The sequence below is a fragment of the Cetorhinus maximus genome, chromosome 15 (genome assembly GCF_964194155.1).
Source record: "Cetorhinus maximus chromosome 15, sCetMax3.hap1.1, whole genome shotgun sequence".
Taxonomy (NCBI): Eukaryota; Metazoa; Chordata; class Chondrichthyes; order Lamniformes; family Cetorhinidae; genus Cetorhinus; species Cetorhinus maximus.
The window spans coordinates 87,991,718-88,013,565 of NC_135893.1; the positions used below are offsets into that span (position 1 = coordinate 87,991,718).

General features: G+C 40.0%; 1 protein-coding gene across 2 annotated transcripts in view; it reads right to left on the reverse strand.

Annotated features, from left to right (window-relative positions):
- Positions 1 to 21,807, reverse strand: part of LOC144690954 (platelet-derived growth factor subunit A-like) — a 28,707-nt gene extending 6,900 nt beyond the window's left edge. Inside the window, exons 1-4 of one of the 2 annotated variants that reach the window (XM_078558883.1) lie at positions 20,900 to 21,807; positions 19,673 to 19,769; positions 12,764 to 12,868; positions 5,149 to 5,336 (exon numbers count right to left, since the gene is read on the reverse strand). In XM_078558883.1, coding sequence (XP_078415009.1) covers positions 5,149 to 5,336; positions 12,764 to 12,868; positions 19,673 to 19,769; positions 20,900 to 20,959 — 450 coding nt within the window. In that variant the 5' untranslated portion in view covers positions 20,960 to 21,807. The remainder of the gene's footprint in view (positions 1 to 5,148; positions 5,337 to 12,763; positions 12,869 to 19,672; positions 19,770 to 20,899) is intronic. The other variant, XM_078558884.1, reaches the window with a different exon arrangement.
- Between the last annotated feature and the right edge of the window lie 41 nt (positions 21,808 to 21,848).

Genomic DNA, 21,848 nt, shown 5'->3' on the forward strand with positions numbered 1-21,848 from the left:
GCAACACTAACAATGTTTCCCCCCCATACCCCAACCCACCCTTCATCTTCCCCTCTGCCTCAATTGATACCACAATTCAGCTACTTAATTCAGGATCAGCAACATCGCTGTAATGTAAACGAAACAATAAATTAGTCTTTTGGAAGCTGTGATGTGATCAAAATTAAACATTTTATACAAATAAGTCTCAAGTAGTATCTGTATTGGTTCCAGCCGCTGGCTGGAGATGTGAGCAGGTGTCTACTGAAGTTTTGAGCCAGCAGATCAATTGATGTGTATCCCTAACTAATCTGGGCAGTAGAAACAAAGGGAGAAGAAATAATACTCACCCTCCCTTAGGATGTAATGTTTACAAAATAAAAGCATCATATCTGTCCTTTCAAACAAATCCTGGGGTTTTTCCAATGTTATTTACAACTGCCCTGTGATGTTTGAGCAAGTTTCCCATGACAAATCCCGACCCGTAACCATTTCAAAAAATATGAGGAATGAATTAATCCTGCCATTTTCCAGACTCTGTTAAAAGGCCACATTCCAATTATCTTACTTGCATTTGCTGTGGATTTGGCACAGTTGCCAAGTGGCACAGGACTCAGTGTTACTAACTACAGACCACGTTTACTGAAACAATGCATGACAAGAGATTTCTTACAAATGTTGAACACTATCAAACTAAAGGACGGAAGTGTTATTCTGTACTGATTCACTACTTACTCTGTGATGTCAACCACAAAATGGTTTGCTCACTAATTCATTCATCCTGTGCTATAATTTGCTTTTAGATCCATTTATGATGAGAATTGCTATAATAACTTGGTAAGATACCTTCCTGTAATCTGAATGAGACATTGAGTCTTGTGGCTAGAAATGCTGCATCAAATGATACAAATACTGTATTAGCCAGAAAACATTCCAAGAGACATGACACTGGTCAAGGTTGAGAAATCCATCGTTCATCATATGAAACTCCTCTGTCTGATATGCAAACAAAGTAGTAACCCATTTTGGGTGAAAATGGTGGATGGAAGAATTTCATTTGCACGTGCAAATGTATTTGTTACTAATAAAGCTTAGTGCGATTTCAACCCAATGGTGTTAATTACACTTGTAATATTACGTAATGGTCTGCTGCTGCCATTGGGTCTCACTAGCTTCAGCTGTGGGTTGCAGAATCAAGAGCTGTAACATTTCAGGCATATTTCCAGCCCATGTTCACATCTAGAAAAGCTTTGTGTTTACAAGATCCTTAATACATAACATGGAAAGTCTTCATTTTGGTGCATACATTTTTACTTCAATACTTACTTCATATATATTCCTGTCACACTTTGTTGATAACAACCCTAAAAACAAAAATCTCCTGTGGCTCATTCCAAGGAAATATAGGAACATACATCTACAGCCACCATCAGGCCCCCACTCTTAAGTGGTACAAAAACTATTAAACAGATGAATCCCAGAAGCTTAGAAATTGGACTGGGAGTGTGGTTGTGTAAATCAAAAGATTTGTATCTGATGCTGTAATCTTTAGTTTAGGAAAATAACCAGAAGGTATTCAGCACTTTGTATCCTCCATAGCACATCCATTTACTTCTGAAATAGCCTTGAGCAGTGGAGCAGTCTTTAAGCTGTTAATGGTTTGGGCAATTGTCTGTGGTTTAACTGTGAGGTCTTTTAGGTTTTAGCTGTTGCATTAGTTTTGCTTTTATGAATTCTTCCCTTTCTTGTGCCTCTCAGCTCCTAAACCTGCTATTGCTAGAGTTGTCCAAATGGAAGAACAGACTTGTCCACCAGTATCCCAGTGCTACTATTGCTATCTGTGTGCATTTAAGGTTTGGAATGTGCATGTGCGCTGATAAATGTGTGGGCTTGGCAAATCTCAATTTTAATTATCATGGAATTTGGCTTCACGTTTCTTTACAATCTACAAAGTTTTGGAATCAAACAGAGGCTAAACTGAGAATTAGTCCAACTGTTTCAATAATAATGGAAGATACAAAAATACTCAAGTTTCCTGGGAGAAGAGTTAGAAGTTAGCTGGCAGAACAAAGTACAATTACATTATTTATATACTATGGTCACTGCTCCCCTAAATGTTCTTCACCTGTTCCTTCTAAGCTATAAATACACTATCCTAATACACCTGATAGTGAAAGTGTATCACATAATCTCATACTTTAACTTACTTTCCCCCCAGACCTTAGGACTGCCGAAATGCTAATCTTCATTAGTCTTTCCTCCCTCCACCACTGATTTAAAAACCAACCCTGGAGTCACCTAACGACTACATCTCAATTTATCTGGTTTTCACTTTTAGACTCTTCAACCATACTGGTGCTCTGCCCTATGGCCCTTAGCTTTCAGCCTCTCAAATCAATGTCAATTATCTAATTAAATTGACCCCTGTGGCTGTTTGGAGTACAAATGGACTTGCAAAAAATTTTGTCTGGGGGCGAATTTGGAACAGATCCCCCATAGTGTCGTGCGGTCCTGGTTTAACAAGGGATGTTTAGCTCTGCATTTATGCTCCTACACATAAGGTACTGAGGTCCAATCGACAATACCACCTGATAGAGCTCCACGGCAATGGATGAAGTTTCACTTCTTGTTATTTCTGTTTAGACTGATAATCGATTACAATGGGGAAAAACTATAATTTTCTCTTCTTAAAATATTATTTTAAAATGACATGAAATCTGTTGACACAGGTTTCTCAGGTGAAATCCTGAGTACAAGAATCCTGTTAGTCAAGAGATGTCTACTGCTCATGCTGAAACTGAAGACAAGAGATGCCTGTACTCCCTTTAGGCAAAGGAGTTTTTGGGAAGATTTATATAGAACTTCAGACAGTTAATTTTACAAGTCAAAGCATAGCAAACACAATAAAATTTTTGAAATGTGTACCTTGAAACACCTGCTGCTGCAATGGAGACTATAATTAACAATTGGAGTCGTCATCGTCCAAATTTTTACAATCCAATGAATAGGCATAGCTTTGAGGTCTTTATCTAGAAAAGGTTCTAATCATGTACACAGTGTGGCCCTTGTAGCAACAGGCTGAAGAATCATATACACATATGTAACTGGCAGAAAACAAAGTAAAACCCTCACTGTAACATAGAAAATTCTTAACTGCAAATCTTCCCAAACAACCTATGGGGAGAATCCCACAGACCTGCCACAGAGTAACTATGTTCTAGGAAGAGTTTCTCGGACAACATGCAGACTAGTGAGTGATGTTACATTAACACAAATCCACAAATTCAATTTTCTGTAGGCCATGCATTGCCTACCCCCACCCACCCCACCGTGCTTTCCCCTTACTAAATGTGGGGTAACTAAAATAAAGGCCAAATTTTGCACCAGATATTCTATTTCTTTGTTTTGCACTTCAAATAATAGAAAGTCCATAAAGGTTTATTTTCCAAGATTGGAAAGACAAAGTTGCACAATGTCTCACCTATTCCTCAAAAGATGCCAACTAATAATGGGATAAGGTTCCTCGAGTGTCAATCTCTTTCCTGTGCCTCACCCAAGTGGTCACTCTTCACGTATTGAGTTGAACTAACAAATGCCAACAGCATTGCAGCAGAGTCTCAAAATATCCTCAACTGATCTCCAAATCAGTACTTCAGCAAGAGGTCTGGTGCAGAGACTCTTGATGGGTTATTCCTCTCATTAGCCCAAAGCTGCTACTGACAATATAACATCCCTACTAGAAAGTCACCTAGTCTAGTGGACAGAGAGCAATGCAATTATCCATTAAAACAGCTGTATATTTATTTAACCAAATACATTTGTGTTTTCTTACTTAGTATGCCATAAAATTGTATAAATAGTATAGACTTAAAGCTATTTTGACAGCCAGATAAAGCTAGCCTGACAGTATCAGAATTATACTTAACAAATGATTGACAAGTAATTTCTTGTTTCCTTTTCAGAACATATCTATGCAACATATGTTCCCTGAGATTATTTTGTTTATACAAATGACCAGATGAAAAAATATTTGTCATTTTATTCAGTGACTAAAAGCTACTGCCCATAACAAATTCACAGCTTGGCAAAAAAAAAGTCTGTTAGCATCAAAACGTACTTCTCACTGCTTATTGACATTCTCTGGCATTTTATCTGAATTATTCTAATCCACCCTAAGTCACTGGCTCTATGTGAATAAATTGAGTCTTTTATTAATTCCAATACAGAAAAGGACACTTTTATCCAGTCGCAAGTAATCAACTGTTACAATATGGTCACTGAAGGAGAACTAAGCTTACATTCCAAGAATTGCCCACATATGCATCTGTTCATGAGTCATGTGCCATAGAAACTACCTCCTCTTTGCACTAACAGAGTAATCACCCAGTTCTGACAAATACCAGCATTCATTGAAAGATACATTTTCAAAAAGCAAAATGCTTCTATTCAAATCTGAACACAATTAATTACATCAAAGGCCATATGGTAATGTATCATTCAAAAAACAAATAAATACACTCCTCATCCTGTCATTTCCATTAGAACAGTGGGGTCTGTTTGAAACACCCACAATGGGCTTTGTGTTCTGTGGCTGATCTTTAGTATTTTTGATAATTCACATTAAAAAGAATAAAATATGTCGTTTCACCAGTGGAGCTTCAACATTGTAAGCAGTCAACATTAATATAACAGTTTTGCCATCCATTAGTTTTGGCTGGAAAATCATCAAATCTTAAGTTGTTTTCTCTTATGTTGGTATAATTTTGTTAATGATGGCTTGAAGTGCAGTTAACTTCTATTAAAATATATATAAAGTTACTGATCGAATTGAAGGTTTTTCCACCCACCCCCAAAACAGCCAAACTACTGTAGGATATAAATGAGCTATTTTCCATTTATTTCACTTTGTGCCAAAAACAGACAGACCATATCTTTGTTTATTTTTTTTCAAAAATGTATTCTCCAGACCCTAAAAGAACCAATTAAAATCACTTTAAGGCTTATTAAACGATGGACAAGATGAAGTCAAGTTATTTTTCACACACCCTGTGCCAACATGGGCTGCCTCCAAATTCCCCACTTCACTCCCCCACCCCCGCCAAAAAGAGGATGAGATTATGGATGAGTGGAATTCAATTGCAACCCAGTCTGTTAAACTCTTTTCCTCACCTTGACACTTCGGTGATGTATCCGGGAAGGCTGGCATTTGACACTGCCAGTGTTGCAGCAGCCCGTGCAGCGTCTGACCTCCACACAAGCTGGCCATATCAGGAAGTTGGCAGAGGTGGGATCTATCTGACTGCGAGGTATTTCATAAATGACAGTCCTTGTTTTACACACTGCAGGAACAGCTTCTTCTGAAAAGTTTCAACAAAGTAACTTTGAGTGCTGGTTCAAAATCATTTTTTTTTAAAAAGACAATTTCCTTTGAACTTGCAAGACATTTTTAAAAAAAAACAGAGAAAGCATTCAACTTTCAATAAACTTATTTTATCATCAGGAAAAAGTAATTCGGAGTAAAAGGAGGGAATTATGCTTGGCAAGACATGTTGGAAAAAAACTGCAAAAAAATCTTTTATCCTTGTTATCAATGTATTTTTCTGCTAATTTCCTCTTTTTTCACCCTTCTGCCTGCAGACTGGCTTGCTGGAAGTACAGGTTCACGAGTCCTAACAACCATCTCTCTCCAATTGGCTAGCTAATCATACGTGAGCCTAATGGTAAGTGTCAGCTGGCTAATCAACTGTCATGGCTTCAATGTCACATCCAATCTTGTCGTCACCTTGACATCCATACTATCCACCAGGAGTCATTGGAAAGAGATCAACAGGATGGGACCCTGGTTAATTTTTCCCCTCCCTCACCCTGGACACACCAGGCCCATTATAAGAGTCTCTTCATTAGATCAATTAACTCAACATGGATCAGACATCAAGCCTGGGATCTTCGTCAATTATATGGTTCGGTACCACACAAAAGAGTGCATTTTTCTGTAGAACCACCCATACTGTAATCGATTATATGATCAATACCATGTAAAACAATGCATTTTCCTGCTGAGCCATTACATTAACATTAATTAGCATTGTTAAATGTGTTGTTGATATTTTACTTGAAAGGAAAGCGGACAAAACAGCATACAGAAATAGATCTAACAGAGCCAATATGTGCCTACACAAGCCCAAATCGAGCACGGCACATGGACACTTCTGAAATTCACCTTTAGTCTCAGTACAATCAAAAAAGTATTCCTCCTGGTTTCAATTCAACTGAGTGGCATCAGATAAAGAGAGGCATATTGTGACCTACATGCTAATTGGCCAAAGCAACAATACAAAAGATGCCCAATAAAGGAATACTGGGGGAAAAAATGCTACTTGTTGCATTTTGCAGGCTAATGAATTGTAGGCAATACTCGGGTATAAAGTCCCCTCGACATATCTGTTATTGCACAGAAAAACTTTAAAATACATTAATCATTACCTTTCAGCCAGCATGTCTGTGTACATTGCACTTGCTAGCATACCACTACAATCACACCCAGAAACCATACAATGGAAGTGTGCCATTCATAACTTGTACCACACACACGTGGTTGGAGAAGCTCTGCTTTTATTCTAGTGGCTTACTTCACTGCCGACGTGTACAGATTACTTTTCAACCCACCTTTTTCCTTCTCCCCAACCTGTCCTTCTCTTCGCATACTGTTTTTTGTATCTTGTTATTCTTCCTATTCTCGAAGGTGAGAATTACTACTAAAATGGCTTCATACATGTTGGCAGACCAAACTCATTCACAAATGAGCACTTGCTCATCGTGCAAGTCACATGGTAACAATTAGATGCTGACACCCTGCCCGATTGTTTCCTTTGTTAGCCCCAAAATATCTATTGGTGAACCCAACTTTCTCCTTGGCTCGAGGGCTGCTAACAGAAAACATACAGACCGCAAACAATGTTCAGAGCTTCCTGATCTGTATGGCTCACTACCACACTGGGCGATGTGTTAACCCATCCAACCTTCCAGTTATGGGAACCATTTCATGCTGCTGGTAATTCATTCTGTCTCTGCCTGCCTTCAGCATCTCATAGTGGCTTAACATTGGACATTTTACCCAGGCTTCTCCACTTATCTACTTATTCCTTACAGTCTTACTCGAGAAAATATTAATTTTAAAAGCAAAGGAACTTAAAGCCTGGAGCATGAAAGGGGCAGATTTCACAGCATATAGAAAATCCGCATGGTAGTTCAGTGACAAAGTGGGCATGTGGGATGAATGGCTTAATGTTACTTGGATTTTATTTGCTAAACTGCACCTCTCCGTTTATACTACATGGGAATTAAAAAGGGGTCAGATTGTGCCCAAAACTGCTGTCTCAGGAGAACCCATACAGATCCATCTCAGAGAAGGCTCTTTTGGAAGAGCAGGGAAGTTATCCCCAGTGTCCTGACCAATATTTATCCCTCAATCAACATCACAGATACAAATTACATGGTCATGATCACATTCCCGTTTGTGGGAGCTTGGTGTACACAAATGGCTGCTTTGTTTCCTACATTACAATAGTGACGACACCTTTAAAGTACTTAATTGACTGCAAGTGCTTTGGGATGTCCTATGGTCATTAAAACATGCTATATAAATGCAACTCATTCTTTCTTTAGAAAATATTGAGATGATGCACTGCTTGGGGAAAATTGAATACCCGCGCATGAACATTAAATGCAGCTGGCTTCCACTGTACTAATGGTGGACAAACTAACCTCTCAGCCCACACATACAGGACCTACCCCAACATCAGGCAAGGTATGTGACCAGATGCTCAAAGATGCCACTGCTGCTTCTGAATAACTATTGTTTCAGATTGCTGCTGTCATTCTGCATCCTTCTCTCAGTATAAGCAGATAAATTCCTGAGCAACAGGACCAGTGGAAATAGCTCAACATTAGGCTGAATGGAAGTCAGTGTACTTAATCAAAAAAAAACAGAACTCAACATTTAGAAACTACAGAATAGAATCTGTAAATATTTTACTTCCAGGCTCCTATTATGGGTGAATCCCAGATGACTGTGCAGATCTGTCTGATCAAATTTTAGACAGGAAAAGCAAAAAATGTCATGGTCAGGTTGAATCCCTTTTCAGCGAGGCGTCTGGCTTACAACCATGTCAAGCCAAGTAAACTGAATTAGCTGATTCTATGGGTAGGATGGGTGCGGGAAAGGAAAGAATAAAAAAGATATTGGTTGAGGTTACCACTGCTAATGATTACTCAATGGATCATGCTGCAAAGTACTTGGATAAGGGTAGGGTGGACCCTGCTGGACCCCACCCCAGCAAAATAACCCATGGCCACTCATGAGCTCACACATTAAGAGGAACAAAGGAAATTTACCCCAATATTAGTGTTCAGGACAGATGGGGTGAAAATTGGGCAGGAACAAAGAGGGAGAAGTGAACTAAAGGAAAGCAGGCATCTTTCAATTCCTTTAAGTTATCCATTCACCTAAACATTAGTGAAACAATGGGAAGTATCAATGTAAAGATCCTTCCACTGCTATTGGATATCACCAATTTCAGGAACACTCCCACTATACAGAGGCACAATAGTGACATCTAGGTGCACAAAATCAGTACAACACTTTCTATGCTACTTCATATCATCATTATTTTTTTCTCTCTCAAATAACCCCAAGTCAGGCCACAGCCAGACAGTTGACTTGACTTTGGCTCAGATTACTCCAGGCTTGCCCAATTTTCACTTTTACAATGTCTTTGCAATCATTGCTACTACCGTACAGAAATGAGGAGCCTTGTAGAACAACATTTTGCTCTCTGCTGCAAGTTTTCACTTTATGGCCAAGTGAAAAGCAAGTAAAAGTGTTTAGTGCCAATACTGTAATACCAAGTGTCTCTCTTAAATTTTTGCTAGATTATTCAGGATTTCAAAAAAGTCACACACTACCTATACATAAGAAATATCTCTATGGACTGTTCTAGCATACATGGATGTATTAAATGTCATAGCAGTTTAGTCTATATTCCAGTTGATCATCAGCCAGGGTGGGAGTCTATCCCAGTTTTGTCTACTCATGTAGCTCAGTTACTGCTTGCTCAAACATAACAAATGAAAATCCTTATAGTTGACAGAAAACAGTCTTATGTTATTTGACTGTTCTGGGTACATTGATGCAGATATAAACAAGTTTTGCAGAAGCACAGTGCGTCTTCAGCTTCTCTGCAACATGTTGGGACATGAATTTAAATTTAAGGAATTTATTGGGGCAGGTTTGCTTGCAGGAGGATTTTCCACAGTGTGTTCCAAGTGCACTAAACAACAGAGTACTGTAGAAAAAAAAATGTCAAGGGGGAAAAATATTTAATAAATGGCCATTTAAGTTCATATACTTTTTATATTTCATACTGTATTAGTTTAAAAGAAGTAAAATATTGTTGCTCTGTGCACTGAAAGAGTCTTTGATTAACAGGAGGTCTACAAAAACAACACTTACACAATTCTCCAATGCAAATGCATTAGTTTTAAAACATGTTCTTTTGAAAATGCCACAGGTTTAAAAGCAGAGCTTGGAATCTATCATTACAGCACTATAATAATATTAAGTTTATCTTAATAACACAATGATCAACAACTAGCTCTTTTGACATTTTTCTCATGGATAAAACAACTAAATCATCACCCTACAAATTTCTAGGTTAAACCATGATATATTCAGCAGTTTGAAAGTATAAACCTTTAACTGTCTGTGCTTTAAGCTATTGACTGGGATAATCCACTCAATTAGTAAATCCACTGGCTATACAGAGCCATGCAGACCAAGAAAGTCCCAGATTCAATCTTTAGTCTGTGAAAAATCTGAACTCGCCGGGATAATCGTTATAATGCAAGAGTTAGCCACAGGAGGCTAGGTGAGGGAGAATGAGCAGCGCTCCCATTCCTGGTCGCTATGCAATGACTTTAGCTGGAAAGGGTCATGTGTATGTCAGCTAAAGACAGGGTCAGATTCTGTTGTGATACTCACAGACAGTCAAATAGCCTGCTTATACACACTATCTGGACGCACACATGAAGATTGGCTATCGGAGGGCTGCCAGCAACCATGAAACCATACCCCACGAGAGGAGGGGAGAACAGGATTTAATTGGCAGAACCATTTTAAGTAACAATTTGTGAATGGTAAACATCTACAGGGAATTTCATTTCTAAAAGGACCATTTTTAAAAATAAAAACAGAAAATGCTAAAAAATACTCAGCAGGTCTGGCGGCATCTGAGGAGCGAGAAATAGAGTTAAGGCTTGACCTGAAATCTTAACTCTGATTCTCCACAGATGCTGCCAGACCTGTTGAGTATTTCCAACATTTTCTGTTTTTATTTCAGATCTGCAGCATCCACAGAATTTTCCTTTCATTTTTAAAAAAAAATGTTTTAGTCTCAGACAATCTGTTCCACATGTTGAATTGCAATGTTTGCTGAGAAAGACCATGATTATATGTAGGTTAATGGATACCTGGATACTCACTACAAAGCAGGAAGACAACCCAGGTGGCATCATAAACAGTGAGAAAAAAGCTCGAGTGTCTTACCAATGTTATCTAAACCCAATCTCAAGACACATTATGGACCTATAACACAATGAACTTTGCTCTTCTTTCTTCTTCACAGTTTTAAGTTATTTTATTTTGTCCATGCGCCTTAATTCTTCAGCACTATAAAGTCTTCCCTGCTGAGGAAGCAGCTTGTTGCAGCTCTCAGCCAATGCTCCTCAAAGGTGACAGCTAGGTTGTACTGAGATGGCTCACTCTCTAACCAACACATTCCCCTCCTACTGGTTTAAGCTAGAAAAGAGACTCACCATATGGTGACTCACAGGCCCTGACGTTCACTAACGTAGATGTTTCACCTACAGCACCCTGACACTTACATTACTCAACATCAAGTGCTATTTCAATAATACTGCACCTCACTCCCAGGTTGGAAAACGCACTAGCAGGGACTGAAGGTCAGTGATAGGGCTATATCACTATGTTTCTAATTCTTTGCCCCCGCCCCATGAGAAAAACTTCACTGACTGTAGAATCATCCATATCATCTATAAATAATACCAATGCTTATTGTTTGAAGCAATTAAGTATAACAAAGTAACAGAATAGTACTTTATCAAGTAAATGCTCATAATACTTAAATTGAAGTCACATCGTGTTTTTACTTTATGGTTTGATATGTTTATGTCTTAAAGTGTAGTCTGTCTAGTCAGCATTGCATTTTTGTATGTTTTACGAGTGTCACAAAGTCATGGATTTGTAAACGGAGGTCCGTGAAGGAATTTTATGGAATCCCTGCAGCTACTTTTTCTGCACTTGTTGACTTCCTAGCAAATTATTTGTGTTGTATATCTGTAACCTATTTTCTGTAATGGCAGTACTGTTTTCCTTGGGTAACTGGCACTTGGGGAAATTCAGTGAGGATGTGATTCTGAAGCAGAGTCTTGCCAGTTGCAAGTGTGTCATAGAGCATCAGTGCTGTAGAATTATAACCTTATCTCTGACTCGTGCATCCATCTGGTGAAGCTCTACTCTGGATGCACAGCCTTGACAAATTTGCCCCACTGTCTTTAGGCAGTTAGGGGTGGGGCAGGGGTGTTCCCTAGGGACATCAATATTTTTGTGAACCTTCACATAGGAAAATATTTCAATAGCACGACTGTGTACGCAAGGCACCGAAAGCTTGCAAATGCTGCCCTGATGGCTCAGTTTGTAGGTTCGCAGCTTAGTGTGGAACTGGGCTAAGGAAGGGAAAAGCAAAATCAGCCAGGTCCCTGTTTGCTAACTAGATAGCCTGCTAAAACGCATAAGACATACATGTGGCAGGACCAGCTCAACATGTGATGTCCCCTTGCGGAACAGCCAACCAACAATCATTATCTCGGTTTACACATGAGGAATGGGCATGTGGAGATTGACTGGGCGGGGGGGAGAAACCATACCAAGATGGGAGACTGTTGGAAAAACAAGGAAAAATTCCACATCGTGTATTTCTCAGGTCGTGGCTTTCTTCTCATGTTGATTCAACTGGAATTACATACATACAGGGCAGCAACATCAGGGAGTTCAGATAACAGCATAAACAGCAAGAGTAACCTGAACACTTTGTCAAAATTGTCAACCACAAGGTGTGCTATGTCCTTGAGCCAAACTGCTGCTGGAGGTATTCCAGATAACATTTACAGGTGCAGAGCAGCTTAAGTCCATTTTCTGTATAGTTTGGGGCGGTTGGGGGTCAGTTGGAGCAGAGACAGATTGCTAGTTTCGACAGTAATATGACATGAACTACACTGATAAGACACTTCTTTTCCATTGCATCATGCGACAGAACAGTGCATGCAATACATACTGCAGAATCTCACCTCAAGTTACCAACTAAGGGAACATGAGCTGAGAATGTGTCATTTTAAAAGTTAAGCAAAGTCCCTTGTCACAGTGAAATCACCCAACCGAAGTGACATCTGATCTAATTTACAACCGATTCCTAAAACAAAATTAGAATCACATTACCACTGTGCGATTCTGCAATGCTGAAATAAGTTGCCTGATGCAAAAGAATCATGAAGAATAGTTTACTGATTGTAATCACTTCCATATTAACATTGTTGGTAAATCACTGTAACAGGAAACTGGTATGTGCATCAAAATAAGTACCACTGAGTAACAAAAATAAAGATATACTTAGAGCATCTATCGCAAATAAAATGGTAAAACTGAACTTACCAATACTTCGCCTTCTCCGTATAGGTGCTGAGCGCTTTGTGTACTCATGTTTTATTGCATTAATACTGTGAGACCTTAAATTAGATTCGGAGAGATCATCATCCCCTGTGGTATAAGAAAAAGCACAACATATTGGAACAGCCTTATCATTTGATACATAAGTATAAAGTTAATGATAAATGCAATTATTTTAATATTTCCTGCTGTCTCTCATCACTCCTGCAATGGAAACCACAGAATATGATTCATATCTCACAGGTGATCCAATCTCAATCCACAAGCAAGGCATAGCAGTCATTTATTTAACTACAAGCATCACCTCAACCAAGCCCATTCCTACCCTCATCCATTGTCTAAACATTCAAGTTTCCGAGCAGAAGCCCAGGAATTCTAAGGACAATTATATTGCTCCTACTCCATACTCTAGCTGAGATAAGCGAACACAACAGACACCAAAGATGGAATCCAAGTACTTTCTGGCCTGTTTCCGTCAGTACTACACCAGACACACTAAGCTATCATGAGATTTACCATGATTTTTTTTTTTTAAATGGCAAAATGCTCACGCTATACAATACTACCAAGAGCACTGGCCTTCTTCGAGCACTCATAAACTGTGGATTTGTGCTAATTCATATATGTGAATATAAGTTACATGTTACTATTTATACCAATCCAGAAATAGTAATGGACACACACGTTGTACAGTGTCAGGGATTTACTCTCACCTGCATGTTGTCTTTTATTTACCAATAGCATACAATTAGTTATTTTCTCCACACAGTGATTATTGTGATGTTTTAAAATGATTTTTGCCCCTGCCTTCCTGACCTGAAAACACCGAGTCCCTAACAGTTCCACACCCAGCTGCACATGAGTAACTGGCCTAAATTCATGTGTGTGTCTTGGCAATGTGCTGGGGAGGAGGAAGGAAGAGGGCTTCATAGGTAATCCCAATATCTACAAGTACATTTCCAGAACGGGTCGCTGGATAACAATTGGCTGATTTCTCCGTTCATTAACATAGGGATGATGCAGCCATTCCTAGTATCCCTAACCACCATCTTCAGCTGAGGTCAGTTGGCTCACCACAAACCAGCGAACAAACCAACCACCGCCTAGGTCTTCACCTTTAAAGGTTTGTGGGAGCTTTGTGACTTCTTCATTCAGTGCATGCTAGGTTGCACCAATAATGAACTACAGAATTGCATCAATGGTGAACAACACTTCATCAATGAAACGCCTTCCACTGCAATTGAATAAGCAATATAATCTAGTAACATTGTTACAATGCTAAACTTGGAATAAAATTCAAAATGTTAATTTTCTAGAACCTGTATTCTATTTATTAGATCCTATTAAGATGCAATGCTCTTCATTCAATGTCCAAAGTACCAACGGATAGATATCGCTCTTTAGGACTTGGGGGTAAAGTATCACAAGAGTATAGCACAGAGGAAAATCAGATATCATGTAACAGGTGTGCAATCCTCCCCACTCAAATTTTCCTCAATGCATGACCCTCGTGCAATGCTTTCTGGTTGAACACTACAGAGAAAAATCAAAATCTAAGAAACGTTCTGGGGTTTCCATCAGCATAACATGGCACTGAGCCACAGAAACTAGGAAGTTCCAATTCTGTTTCCTTGGTAGGTACTGAGGTGCTGTTTTCAACTAAAACGCAGTAGAGATGCTACAATTAGTTTCAGTGACTCTGTACTGGGCAGGAGAATCCCACTCCTGACAGTTACCCATGTTTGGGAGGGTTGCATGAGTAGTTACCCAGTAAGGGCAGGAACAGGCTTAGTTGTATTACAAATTCAACTGTCTGGGTTCACACAAAAGAAGAATGGCCATTGGGAATGAAGTACCGGAAGGTGTCTAGCACTTGTAGAACCAAAGCCCAGTGAGGAGACAACAAGAAAAGTAAGACTGGGTGAATATTTCTCAATATCATGTCTGCCGTTGTCCTTAAATTGTTATGAAATATAACTTCAATGAATTACTCCAATTCATGTGAAATGTTACAGTATTTTATGTAATTCATCAGATCTCTTTACACATTTCGCTTTCAGTCCTTTGTGCTAAATGTCAAATTCATAATTAATCAAGATAGGCAGTGAATGTACACATTTACTGATCAGGTCAAACACAAAAAGTAATAGATTTAAAATGACATTTTAATGTACCACTGAAATGTAAACCCTCAGTAATCTTCAACCAGTGATCATGACTGAGAATGAATGATAACATAAGCTTAGCCAACAAGGCCATTATATCATTTTTTCAGCAGTCTATCTCAAGTTTCATAGCCCCACCAAGCATACTGCACCTCTGTCAATATCCCATAACTAGTGAATTGTTAGCGTGGGGATACTGTGCTACATTGTCTATTTATGGCTACCAATAGTCCCCAGTTAAAGACTCCTGTAAAGGTGTAGGAACAATTGTGATAAATGTGATAGGGCTATTAAAGCTGGCTGTTCTATAGGGATTTTTGAGTTTGCCCCATATTTCTTGTTTAAAAGTTTAAAAACCCAGTGAAAGGAGGCGTTTAGGATGACATTTCTACACACAGATCTCAAGTCAGTTTTCATATCAGAAAGCACTCATATAAAATAGTTTCAACATGAAAAGTGGGCAATTACTTTAAAATTAACAACAGTAATACAGAAGGGGCTCAAAATAACAAAGCTGAGAAGGAAGCGGAGTTGGCAAAACAGGATAAAAAATAGCAAAAGCAGAGACAATTAAGGAGCATAATTAAATAAGTGAACAAATCAGTGAGTAGCAAATTGATATCCGAATGTAAGGAGAGGAAAACGAATTAGAAAAGTCAAAGAAAAGGTTAAAATAGGACTAAAGAGGATTAAGAAACTCCCCCCTCACATGAGCCAACTGATTATTCCCTTCCCTAGCTACCGAATCCATCCTTTGACCTGGCAACAATTTGAGACTGGACCAGTCTGTTTGTAACCATGGTGTCACATTTGACCTCAGAGTTGTGCTTCCGACTTAATCTTTGCCGCCTATTTCCACCTCAGGAACACCACATAACTTCGCCCCTGTCTCAGTTTATCTACTGCTGAAACCCTCATTCATGCCTTCATTACCACAATCGTGACCATTCCAATGCACTCCAAGCTAATCTCCCAATTACGCTCCTCTGTAAACATGATGTCACGCACAACTCTGCTACATATGTCCTAACTCGCACCAAGTCCTGTTCACCTATTACCCCTGGGCTTGCTGACTACATTGGCTCCCAGTCAAGCAACATCTTGATTTTAAATATTCTCCTTGCTTTCAAATCTCTATATGGCCTCGCCCCTCCCTATCTCTGTAATCTCCTCCAGCTCCACAACCCTTCAAGGTATCTGCATTCCTCTAATTCTGGCCTCTTGAGCATCCCCAATTTTAATTTCTCCACCATTGGTGGCTGAACCTTCAATTGCCTAGGGCCTGAGCCCTGGAATTCCCTCCCTCCATCTCTCTACCTTGCTTTTCTCCTTTGAAAACACTCCTTAAAACCTATTTCTTTGATCACTCTTTCAGTTGTCTGACCCAATATCTCCTTAAGTGGCTTGGCATCATATTTTGTTTCATAATACTCCTGAAAGCACCTTGGGACATTTTATTATGTTAAAGGTGCTATATAAGTTGTTGTTTTGTTGTTATTGCAGGGTTGTGATTCACAGACACTGGGCACTTGTCAATACCTTGCCCAAGTGCCATTCTTCACCTGTGGACTTTGACAAAGTGTTTGCAGGCTGCTTGGTTGTAGTAAAGGTGAACGAGTCACAGCAGAGCCCAACTTAGCCTTGCCAACACACATACACACACATTTTTCATCTAACTAGGGAACACAGCCTTACTGTGGTATCTTGGCCATTGTCGCAGTTAAGATCAATGAACCCAGCTCAGACCAATTAATACTGAGGCTTTTCTGATCTGTGCAGTCAGTGCCACACCAGGGAGTATAGTTATCCCCTAGCCCATCAGGGGAGCAGCACTATAGCTGTTTTGGGTACTAAATTTATTGCTTACAGGGCATCAACACTCTGTTTATAGTTCATTCATGGGATGTGGGCGTCACTGGCTAGGCCAGCATCTATTGCCCATTCCTAACTGCTCAAGAAGATGGTGTGAGCTGCTTTCTTGAACTGCTGCAGTCCATGTGGTGTAAGTACACCCACAGTGCTGTTAGGGAGGGACTTCCAGGATTTTGACCCAGCGACAGTGAAGGAACGGCGATATATTTTCAAGTCAGGATGGTGAGTGGCTTGGAGGGGAACCTCCAGGTGGTGGTGTTTCCATGTGTCTGCTGCCCTTGTCCTTCTAGATGGTAGCTGTTGTGGGGTTGGAAGGTGCTGTCTAAACAAATATAAATTATAAACCGAAAAAATGTACCATTTAAATTATAAATAGCCAGAGTTGTATGACATTTAAATTTTTAGGAATGTCATAGTATTGATCCATAGCAGGCAAATTCACAGCATCCATTCTCTAATTTCTAGTAAACTTGAAAATGCTATTTTCAGATCCCATCTTGCTATTAAGGAGAAACAGAGTCAAGTTTAAGCCTGTTCTCACTCACCCTCCATCTGCACTTCCAACAGAAGTTGCTGGGCCAAGATCAAGGCAAGAATCCTGTGTGGCTTTGCTCCCTGCAAACCTGGGGTGTTGTGTTTGGGTGGCGGAGGAGGACGCTGGGTGGTGGTGCGGGGGAAGTTCAGGTATAGTTAAATGATTCAAATGCTCTGTTAGCACACAATTCCATTGAAAGTCTCCTGTACATTTATTTTCATTTATTTTTCTGATTCTATAAGTTACCTGAACAATGCATCAATCTATTTCCCTACTCCACTCCCATTCATTGAAGTCATGATTTATTTGATCTATTTGTTCTAGGATTTGTGTGTGCATGAATTTTACTAACTTGCAAACAGTATTACCATTTATGTTAACATTACATTTTGCGTGTGTAGTTGTTGCCAATGACTATACTGCACATATCAAAGCACATCAGAGCTTTGTTTACATCTAATCAGTTGTGTTACTTGTGTAACAGCTTTTTTTTTAACGTATTATCAGACTTGCTTTTGGCCACCATGCAGGAGGTCACTTCAAAATCAGGCAACACAAGTCTGCAAGTGACCTGTCAAAAGCTGCATGCAGGTCATTTGTGTCCTGCCCATGTGTTGACGTCTGTTTGGATTCAGTCAGAAGCTGTTCAAATAAAATCAGAGAAGCAAGTTCTCCATTTCTGTGTTCTCTACCAACAATTGCAACGACCAGAACAGAAGATTTTGATGGACCAAATGACCCTTTTATGAAGGTATTATTGCACAGAATATGTGTCTAAGGTGGATACCTCCACCATCCCTTTCCCTTTGAGGGAAAGAACGTATTTTGTATTGTGACATTATAAAATCTCTTCCCGCTTGGTATTTTGTAATCATGTGCTTTCAAAAATATCCAATCGTTTAGAATGTGTTTGCAGTTTCGATAAACATGTTGAACAGGGCTAAATCTTCATGAATTCATTTACAATGTAACTACAGAGAGTGGTGAGAATTCTTAGCCCTATTGGTGTGGGTTTTAATTTTAATTTATTATCCTGACACAGTTCACCTGTCTTTCAGATGAAACCTTCAATCAACGTTCCAGCTGCCCTTTCAGGTAGATGTAAAAGATTTCATGGAACTATGTCAAAAAGAGCCCTAGTGATTGCCCTAGAGCAATTATCACTCAAACACCATCACTAAAACAAATTATCTGGTATGGCTATTGTGAGACTTGGCTATGTGCAAAATTGGTTGTTGTATTTCTGTACAAGTACAAAAGTACTTTGCTGGCTGGGGCATCTCACAATTGTGAAAGGTGCTATATAAATCCAACTGCTTTCTGCCTTGCACAAATATTTTAAAAAGTTGCCCTCTGAGTGTCTGGTTGCAGACAGTTCCATTCTATTGACCAAAGGCTTCTGCTGGTCTGGTCTTTTCAAAATGACATGTGGATAGAGGGAATATGTTAATATTCTATGATCAGATGAAAAAGTAGTTTCTCCTGCAGGAACATCGTGGTCTTGAGTAACCCACTCCACTGTTTTCCATTAAAATGTCATACTTCGAAGTTTATCGCTGTTACTGGAACACCGTTTCATAATTTTACAGGTTTTTCACTGCACTCTGTTTCATTGTAATTTCAATAAAACTTTCAACCATAAAATGCTTTTGAAGTTGAGCCTTCTGCAAGTGCCTGTGTTATGACTATCACCTAACGCTTTTTGAATGTTCTTCACAAATAGCCGGCCGGGATGGGGGTGGGGTGCTGTCTGCTTCGAAGGCATGTTTAATACAAATATGTTACATTAAGGGAAACAAATCCTTTCTCTAGTTAATGCTGATTTCCGTTAATTTGAGGGCGTCTCAGGCGCTTGCTGTCAGCTTTGATGTTTGTAATTCACATGACATTTAACAACCGTCTATGCAAATATAGAGTCTGATCAATGCTTACAGCATAAACAGAACAGACTCGAACGCGCCTCGCTATCATGGACTGGCTCCAAGGTTGCAGTTCCAAGCCCTTCACGATTTTTTTTGGGGGGGGGGGGGGAGGAATGGAGTGCCCTGGTCCTTGGAAGCGACGCCCAGGTTTATATATAAGGGTTGTAATGTTACAGGGCGATTTCAGGGGTCGCTAGCTGCTTCGCAGTCTCTCTTAAATTGAGCCTTGCTTTTATGGTTCTGGATTCTGACCCCTGCAGACTTTTTTTTTTATGACACGAAAAACAATTAATAAACATGACAACCATTGCGAAATGCGCGATGTAATGTGTTACAGGGCAATAACGTGGTTCCGTGTGAGAGACAAAGAGGGTAATATATACATATAAACATAATTTACCTACGGATTCAATCTCCAGGAGGCGCTGAAGATCGCGAATGCTGGTAATATCACTGTGTGCGAGCTTCTCAAGCAGTTCTGGGGGAAATTCGGCTTCCTTGGAAGTAAATGAGGCAAATAAGCGAAGAGAAATGCAAGAAGAAAAAAAACATCGACAAAACCAATGTCTTCCTTGATGGTGATTTTTTTTTTAACCCCCCCCCCCCCCCAAAAAAAAAGAACTTTCCCAAGTTGTGCAGAAATTTTAAAATCATTGTTTATTAGTGCAGAGCCCACAAGAAGTTGACCGGACAATCTGGAAGGCGAAGTGTAAGTGGGGTTGAAATGGGCTATGTAAAGCAGTGCGTACTTGTGGTTGTGACCACGTTCCTTTTAGGTCCTGTGCTCAGCCCAAGCTTCGCACAGTAAACAGCTCTGAAGTGACCGACACGGAACAAGATCCTCCTGCAAGACAGCAGTGCATTCGTTCTCACTGATTTGCAGTCAGTCGCCGAATAAAATGTAGCAGCGTTAAACCAAGTGCACCAGAAAGTTACTGTGCTCAGACTGGAGCACCTGGTATTTTGTTTCCTTGTGATTTTTTTTTTGTGTGTTGCACAGTCTGTTACATTTGATCACAGACAGACACAAACTCCAGCAGAGACTGGTGGTACTTTGCCCTCAAACAGAGACTTTAAGCGATAACTATAATTTGCCTTTCTCTCTCTCTCTCTGTCTCTCTTTCTCTCTCCTTCCCAGATCTTAGTGTGGTGTCTTTTAGAGAGAGAAAAAAATAAATAAGGTCACCCTTGTGTCTGTTCACAATCTTTTTGCCTTCTCTCTCTCTCTTTTTTTAAAAAAAAACTTACTGAATACCGATGCGTTTCGGGGCACAAGCCGAGACCTGCCGCAAAAAAATGCTGTCATGCACCAACTTACTGCAACACACAAATATCCATTCCCTGAGGGAACTTAAAAAAAAAATAAATAACCATTTACCCAATTTTAGCGAAGGGGGAAAACTGAGCAAGATTTGCCCAGCGTTAAGTTTGCCGAGCAGTCGAGCTTGTGAATGCACAAGAGTCAATGTGCAGCCGAGGGGCAGTTAACAAAAAGTACAGCCCGTTCAGAAATAAAGTGAAATGCAGAACAACCATCCACTAGCACTGAACATAAAGTAGAGACGGTAAGGAGAACTGGGAGCAATGTATAGGTTAACAGTGAATGTGCTTTAGACTAATAGCTTACCTCAGTATGCACACAGGTCAGGTAGCAAAAGCTGAACATGAAATAAACTGTGGCTCTCATTGCGTTTTAGTTTAAGTTTGTCCTGGAGCGAGAATCGATCATTTAGGAGCTTCAGCGGCGCCCCTGCCTCAGTAAAATTCAGTACCATCCCTCGGGAAAGTAACCAGTGTGTGAGGATTTATTGTTTCACGTTGGATTTGTACGTTTCCCCGCCGAGCTCTCCCTCTCTCTCTCTCTGGCATCAGCAGTAGACCAGCCGGTAGATCTGCGTATTTGTTTAGATCAGACCAAACAGAAAAACCCATGAGTCAACACTGCACCGGACTGATACGCCCATCACCTGTCTGGGTGCACAGAAAAAAAAGGGGATGGGACAAGGAGAGACCGGTGGGAGTGTGGGGGAGGGAGAGAATGAATAATAAAAGTGAACTTATTCTTATTTTTTTCCCCCAAAAAAAAAATCAACACACAGACGATTCCGTTTAACATCCAGGTTCACAAGGAGAGCAAAAAACTGGCTGACAAAACTTTTTTGTTTGTAGTTTGTAACTTTGTTTTTTTATAAAAAAAATCGATTTCTCTGAATTGATCTCGGCTCCAGGTGTAAATTGGTGCAGTTTTGTTGGTTGGCGGCTGAAACCCACACGTTGGCCAAGAGTTTTGGTTGAAGGAATTTCTGTTGTTTCGGATGGAAGTTTTGGAGAGGGTGCTGAAGCCTGAGAGGCTGAGGATCCTTCTCCGGGCTGACAAAGGAACAGAGGCTGATTGTCGAGTTCCCTTTTGCCTCCCCAACTCCAACCTCCCAAAGAGCTGCAGAATCAAACCGCTCCGCTGTTGGGCTTCACATCACGTCGCCGGCTTGCGAGTGACTGGGAGAGACAGGGGCGTCTCACTCACACACTCTGTATCCGCCCAGGGAGAGTAACTAATGGGCCGCGTGTGTGTGTCC